Raw genomic sequence first — 7,096 nt, forward strand, 5'->3', positions numbered from 1 at the left:
CACACACAAACATGGAATCAAACGCACACACCTACATGGAGAGTCATGTGCACACACAGACTCTCCCTGCCCCACCTGTGCTGATGTGTCCTTCTACCCCAACAGTTTCTACGTCCGCCCCTTTGAGAAGCTGTTTGCTCTGACCATGGAGGAGCCGGCCATGCTGCGCTTCACCATCGCCTTCCCGCTTGTCTGCAGCCACTTTGTTCACTGCACCCACTCCATGTGTCCAGAGGAGGTGCGTGCCACTGTAGCTGGGGGAGGGGAGGTAATGCATGAGGAGGGGCAACGCCTGGGAAGAGCCTGGGGGGCATGCATGGTGATGCATGGGGGAGGTGGGAGGGACATGCATGGGGATTGGGGGGGGGCATGGGAACACGGGTGGCAATATAAAGGGGAAGAGAACCCCATGTGGGAGGGCCAGGGGGTGTGCATGATGATCCATGTGGGGAGAACTGTGGGGGAGGAGGAGTGGGCAAGCATGCATGCAGATTCGTGGGTGAGGAGCAGGCGCAGAACACACAGGACAATGCATGGGGGAGGGGCAGGGTCGCCTCCCCGATGGGGTAAGAAGCTCAGTGGCTGGCATTTGAGATCGGGGGGGGGGGGGGGGGGGGGGGGGGGGGGGGGGGCAGAGCCGTGAGCCGTCCCTGGCCTCTCTCCGCAGTATCCCCACCTGAAGAGCTGCAGCCTGGGTCTGTGCAACAACTTCCTAGAGGAGATCGCCAAGCAGGCTGCCAACTGCATCATGGACGCATGTGCCGAGCAGCGCAAACTCAGTGAGCAGGTGAGGGTTTTGCATTGTGCATGGGGGTGCCCGGGGGATCTGCCAGTGTGGAGGCCCCTCTGTGAGCAGGTGAGGGGTGTGGCCCAGTGCTGTGGGCTTCCCGGGGGATCTGCCAGTGTGGGGGCCCCTCTGTGAGCAGGTGAGGGGTGTGGCCCGGTGCCGGGGGGTGTCTGGGGGATCTGCCAGTGTGGGGACCCCTCTGTGAGCAGGTGAGGAGTGTGGCCCGGTGCCTGGGGGTGCCCGGGGGATCTGCCAGTGTGGGGACCCCTCTGTGAGCAGGTGAGGGGTATGGCACGGTGCCGGGAGGTGCCCGGGGGATCTGCCAGACTGGGGGCACCTCTGCAACCAGGTGAAGGGTGCGGCATGGTGTCGGGGGGTCCCCTCCCCGGGGCAGCCGCCAGACTGGGGGCACGGGGGCTCCTCTGTGAGCAAGTGAGGGTCATGGCATGGTGCTGGTGGGTGTCGGAGGAGCTTCTACCCTTGGGGCGGTGCCCAGGGCAGCTGCCAACCTGGGGGCCCCTTTGCGAGCAGGTGAGGGGCTCAGCACAGTGCTGGGGGGTGCCTGGGGCAGCTGCCAGCCTGGGGCCCCTTTGTGAGCAGGTGAGGGGCATGGGCATAGTGCTGGGGGGTGCCGGGGGAGCTGTCAGACTGGGGGGCACGTCAGTGAGCAAGGGAGGGTTATGGGGCATGGCATGGCACTGGTGGGGTGCCGGGGGAGCTTCCAACCTGGGGTTCGGTGGGCAGGTGAGGGGCACAGGGTGTGGCATGGTCCTGGGTGGGGTACCTTGTTGAGGCGCCAGCTGAGCGCACAGCAGCAGTCGCGTGTACCAGGATTGCTCACCATCCACGCGCTGACTGAAGGCTGTGGCCGGCCCTCGGCAGGCTGCTCTCCAGGCTGGCAAAGCCCCGTGGGGCTGCTTGGTGCTGGGGGCTCTGGAGATGGCCGTGGGTGGAGTTGTGTAGCCTTGCCAGGGAACTAGATGGCCAGTGACTGCTACTTGCTGAACCCTGGCGGCGTTGGGGGGTGGGCATCAGTGTGGCCAGCGGCTCCGTGGCAAGGAGAGCCAGATGCCAGGCAGGTGGGATTCGCCCTGGGGCACGGCCATGCTTTCACAGTCCGGGGTGTGTCCTGTACCAGGACTGAGGTATGGGGGGAGGGGACCCTATGTGCATCTGGGGGGGCCGCCAAATCCTGGCCCACCAAGCCCCCAGCTCCTCCCTCGCTCAGTGCCCCGTCTCTATCTCCTGGGAAGCTGCTGCCCAAACATTGCGCCTCCACCATCAGCAAGGCCCGGAACAAGAAGGCCCAGAAGCAGCCCCCCAAGAAGGGGGAGCCGGAGCGGGACAAGCCGGGGGCCGAGAGCCAGAGGAAGGACCGGATCGTGGTGACCAAGTAAGCCCACAGCACGGGGAGCTCCCAAGGGGCATTAGAGCTGCTCTGCCATCCCTGGGGGCGGGGGGGGGGTTCTCCCCATTCAGAGGACTCCTCCCCCTATGCCTCAGATGGCTGGAGTTACCGGGACAGTGGGGGGACAGTTTCTGGGTCCCCAGAAGGGCTGATGGCTCAGATCCAGGAAGCAATACTGGTACCTGGCCCTTCATAAGCACTCCCAGCCTGCCCGCTGCCCAAGATACACTTGGTTCATTGGACTGCCCATTGCCCCTCGGAACGGAGGTGGCGGTGAACCCAGGCATCTGGGCTGCCTGTCGCCCCTTGGAGAAGAAGTGGAGTGAACCCAGGCATCTGGGCTGCCCATCGCCCCTCAGAGCGGAGGTGGCGGTGAACCCAGGCGACTGGGCTGCCCATCACCCCTTGGAGTGGAGGTGGGGTGAACCCAGGCATCCGGGCTGCCCGTCGCCCCTTGGAATGGAGGTGGGGTGAACCCAGGCATCTGGGCGGTCCATCGCCCCTTGGAGCGGAGGTGGGGTGAACCCAGGCATCCGGGCTGCCCGTTGCCCCTCAGAGCAGAGGGGGTGGTGAACCCAGGCATCCGGGCTGCCCATCGCCCCTTGGAGAGAAAGGGGTGGTAAATGCAGGTGTCTGGACTGCCCATTGCCCCTCAGAGAAGAGGTGGGGTGAACCCAGGTATCCGGGCTGCCCACTTTCCCATTCATTTGAATGATCCCACTGCATTTGGGGTCTGGGAGCTAGTGTGCGTTGGGCTGTCAGGTGTGGGGGAGGGGCCCAGGACCCAGAGCCATTTGCGGCGACCGGTGACCATGCCGGCGTCTCTGCCCCCAGCATGGACAAGCTGCACCAGATGCTGAGCGAGCTCTCCCTGAGCGTCAACCACATCCCCAGCTTCACCGTGTTCGAGCACATGATCACGCCGGCCGAATACCTCAGCAGCCACCTGGAGACGCGGCTCAACAGGTACGTGGGCCCCGTGGCTGACTGAGTGCGGCATGTCCCTGCCCTTGGCCCTCGGGTGGGCAGGGATGGAAGTGTGGCGTGTTGCTGCCCCTGGCCAAGAAGGCTAACGGCATTTTGGGCTGTATAAGTAGGGGCATTGCCAGCAGATCGAGGAACGTGATCGTTCCCCTTTATTCGACATTGGTGAGGCCTCATCTGGAATACTGTGTCCAGTTTTGGGCCCCACACTACCAGAAGGATGTGGAAAAATTGGAAAGAGTCCAACGGAGGGCAACAAAAATGATTAGGGGTCTGGAGCACATGACTTATGAGGAGAGGCTGAGGGAACTGGGATTGTTTAGTCTCCAGAAGAGAAGAATGAGGGGGGATTTGATAGCAGCCTTCAACTACCGGAAGGGGGGTTCCAAAGAGGATGTAGCTCGGCTGTTCTCAGTGGTGGCAGATGACAGAACAAGGAGCAATGGTCTCAAGTTGCAGTGGGGGAGGTCCAGGTTGGATATTAGGAAACACTATTTCACTAGGAGGGTGGTGAAACACTGGAATGCGTTACCTAGGGAGGTGGTGGAGTCTCCTTCCTTGGAGGTTATTAAGGTCCGGCTTGACAAAGCCCTGGCTGGGATGATTTAGTTGGGAATTGGTCCTGCTTTGAGCAGGGGGTTGGACTAGATGACCTCTTGAGGTCCCTTCCAACCCTGATATTCTATGATTCTATGATTCTATGGCCTGTGGGCCTCGGGTGGGCAGGGCTGGGAGTGCGGCGTGTTCCTGCCCATGGCCCTCCAGTGGGTGGGGATGGGGACATGTTGCGTTTCTGCCCACAACCCTTGGGCAGGTGGGGACGGCGGAGCGGCATGTCCCTGCCCATGGCCCTCAGGCGGGTGGGTGGGAAGGGGACGCGGCGTGTCTCTGTCCATGGCCCTCGGGTGGGTCGATGGGGAGGGGGACATGGTGTGTCCCTGTCCATGGCCCTCGGGCGGGCGGGTGGGGAGGGGGACGCGGCGTGTCCCTGTCCATGGCCCTCGGGCAGGGAGACTGAGTCGGCTATTGGAGCTGTTACATCCACAAGCCCCAGCCAGCTTCTGAGCTGAGTTGTGCTGGGAGATGCCCATTCGCAGGGAACACGGGAGAGGGGCTGGGTGCTTTCACGGGGGAGGTTGTGGGCTCAGCAGATCCACCCGGGGGGGGGTGTCTGTGCTGGGCCCCCTCTGAGCCCCCATCCACTTACAGATCTTTTGTGTGGATGGCCAACTACAACCAGACTACGCAGGAGATTGCACGGCCCTCTGAGGTGCTGGCCAGCCTGCGCTCCTACCTCGCCTTCATCCAGTCGTTGGGGCAGTTCACGTGCATGGACTCCAGCCGCATCATCCGCAACGTCCTGCTTCAGCAGACACAGCCCCTGGACTCCAGCGGGGAGCAGACTCTCACCACCATCTACACCAACTGGTGGGTGCCTGGGCTGAGGGCAGCCTGGCCTGGGCCACCAGGCAGGAGAGAGCCCTGGGTACCCCTAAGCCGTAGGGCAGGAGAGCCCGGGAGATGCCTGAAGGGATGGGGGAAGTAGGAAAAGCTGACCTATGAGGAAAGGTTGAAAGTCTTGGGCATGTCGAGTGTAGAGCAGAGAAGGCCAAGGCAGGACTTGACAACAGTCTTCAGCTACGGTCAGTGCTGTTCTGAAGAAGGCCGATGCCCAGTTGTTCTCCATGTGCATTGATGGGACATGAAGGAATCTGCTGTTTGCAGCCAGGGAGCTCTTGGTTAGATAGTGGGAAAAGCTTCCTGACTCTTGGGGTCGCTGGGCTCTGGAGCAGGCTCCGAGGGGGTTGTGGAATCCCCATCACTGAAGGTTTATAGGAAATGGTTGGACAAACCCCTGTCAGGTGTCCTGCCCCACAGGCCTCTGCTATCCCAGCTCTGGGGTCCCCCCAGCTCTGCCAGTGCCCCTCAATCCCATCCCATGCTCACACACCAGTCCAAGGGAGTTTGGGCTCTGGCAGGGCAGACTAGGAGCAGGCTGGGAGAACAGTGCTGGGCCTGGCTGTCCGGTGTAAGTGGATGCTCTTTGGCTCCATGCAGGTACCTGGAGGCGCTGCTGCGCCAGGCCAGCACTGGGGCCATTGTGCTGTCCCCCGCCATGCAGGCCTTCATCAGTGTCCCCAGGGAGGGGGAGCAGAGCTTCAGTGCAGAGGAGTTCTCAGACATCTCAGGTGAGCCGCGGCAGCTCCATGTCCTGATGATGGGGCTGCACGATGGCGGGATGCAGAGGGGGCTGCATGGCGGTGGGACAGCTGGCTCTGGCTGGTTCTGGGGACGGGAGTGAGGATGCATGGCAGCAGGACAGCTGGCTCTGGGGACGGGGGCTGGAGACACACAGCGGTGGGCTGGCTCGCTCTGGGGGCGGGGACGGGGATGCACGGTGGCGGCTGCTCTGGGGATGGGGGTGAGGACACACGGCAGCGGGACAGCTCTATGGATGGGGATGGGGATGCGTAGTGGCAGTACGGCTGGCTCGGGCTGAGGATGGGGATGGACGGTGGCCGGATGGCTCTGTGGATGGGGCTGGGGTGTGGATGCACGGTGACGGCCGGCTCTGGGACTGAGGGTGGGGACCCACGGCGGCGGGATGGCTCTGGGAATGGGGCTGGGGATGCATGGTGGTGGGACAGCTCTGGGAATGGGGCTGAGGATGCGCGGTGGCGGGATGGCTCTGGGGATGGGGCTGAGGATGCATGGCGGCTGGCTCTGGGGCTGAGGGTGAGGATGCATGGCGGCGGGACGGCGATGGGGATGGGGATGCGCGGTGGTGGGACGGCTCTGGGGATGGGGCTGGGGATGCGCAGTGGCGGGATGGCTCTGGGGATGGGGATGCGCGGTGGCAGAATGGCTCTGTGGATGGGGCGGGGGATGCGCGGTGGCAGAACAGCGATGGGGATGGGGATGCGCGGTGGTGGGACGGCTCTGGGGATGGGGATGGGGATGCGCAGTGGTGGGATGGCTCCGGGGATGGGGATGCGCGGTGGCAGGACGGCTCTGGGGATGGGGATGCGCGGTGGTGGGACGGCTCTGGGGACGGGGCACGGGATGCGCGGTGGCTGGTTGGCCCTGGGGATGGGGATGGGGATGCGCGGTGGCGGAACGGCTGGCTCAGAGTGAGTTGGGCTGGCTGGCTCGGGACTGGGAGGCCCGGTGCTGAGACATGCCGTTCTGGGGTGTCGGAGGGCGTGGGTGACCCTAGCAGGCCAGAAGGAGTTAATGCCCCATGTATAATCCGCTCCCCTCCCCCAGAGATGCGGGCGCTGGCTGAGCTGCTGGGTCCCTACGGCATGAAGTTCCTGAGCGACAACCTCATGTGGCACGTCACCTCGCAGGTGGTGGAGCTGAAGGTAGGAGGCTGGGGCGGGAGGAGCCACTGCTGGCTGCACTCAACTCCCCAGGGTTACGGGCAGGCAGCGGGAGTCAGTGCTTAGAGCAGAGGACCCAGGTCTCCTGGGTTCTCTGGGAGCGGTGTGGGGTTAGCAGGGTAGAGCAGGGGGTCTGGGAGCTAGGACTCCTGGGTTCTCTGGGGGCGGTGTGGGGTTAGCAGCAGGTTAGAGCAGGGGGACTGGGAGCCAGGACTCCTGGGTTCTCTGGAACCAGTGTGGAGTTAGCAGGATAGAGTAGGGTGGAAGCTGGGAGCCAGGACTCCTGGGTTTTATTGCCAGACCTGTCACTGACTTGCTGTGTCCCCAGTGAATATATCCCATCAGCTCTCAGCTAACTGCAGGGAGCACAGGGCCACTGCTTCTAGGTTCATGTGATTGTTATATGGGGCTAGTACATCAGTGTCTGGGAGTTCCCTTCAGAGCCAGAGGTGCTGACGTTGGGCAAAATACTGATACCAGGGAAGAGTCCCATAGAGGCAGCCCCTGGCTCTGGGTGAGTTGGGCTTGGCTGGT

At 63.2% G+C, this 7,096-nt stretch overlaps 1 protein-coding gene across 1 annotated transcript in view; it reads left to right on the forward strand.

Annotated features, from left to right (window-relative positions):
• NCKAP1L (NCK associated protein 1 like) overlaps positions 1–6,628 on the forward strand; it is a 53,084-nt gene extending 46,456 nt beyond the window's left edge. The window contains exons 17-23 of the mRNA XM_034792820.1: positions 106–238; positions 668–787; positions 2,041–2,180; positions 3,030–3,161; positions 4,389–4,607; positions 5,238–5,368; positions 6,447–6,628. Of these exons, the coding sequence (XP_034648711.1) occupies positions 106–238; positions 668–787; positions 2,041–2,180; positions 3,030–3,161; positions 4,389–4,607; positions 5,238–5,368; positions 6,447–6,628 (1,057 nt within the window). The remainder of the gene's footprint in view (positions 1–105; positions 239–667; positions 788–2,040; positions 2,181–3,029; positions 3,162–4,388; positions 4,608–5,237; positions 5,369–6,446) is intronic.
• The last annotated feature ends 468 nt before the right edge of the window (positions 6,629–7,096 follow it).

Source organism: Trachemys scripta, chromosome 16, assembly GCF_013100865.1.
Source record: "Trachemys scripta elegans isolate TJP31775 chromosome 16, CAS_Tse_1.0, whole genome shotgun sequence".
Taxonomy (NCBI): domain Eukaryota; kingdom Metazoa; phylum Chordata; order Testudines; family Emydidae; genus Trachemys; species Trachemys scripta.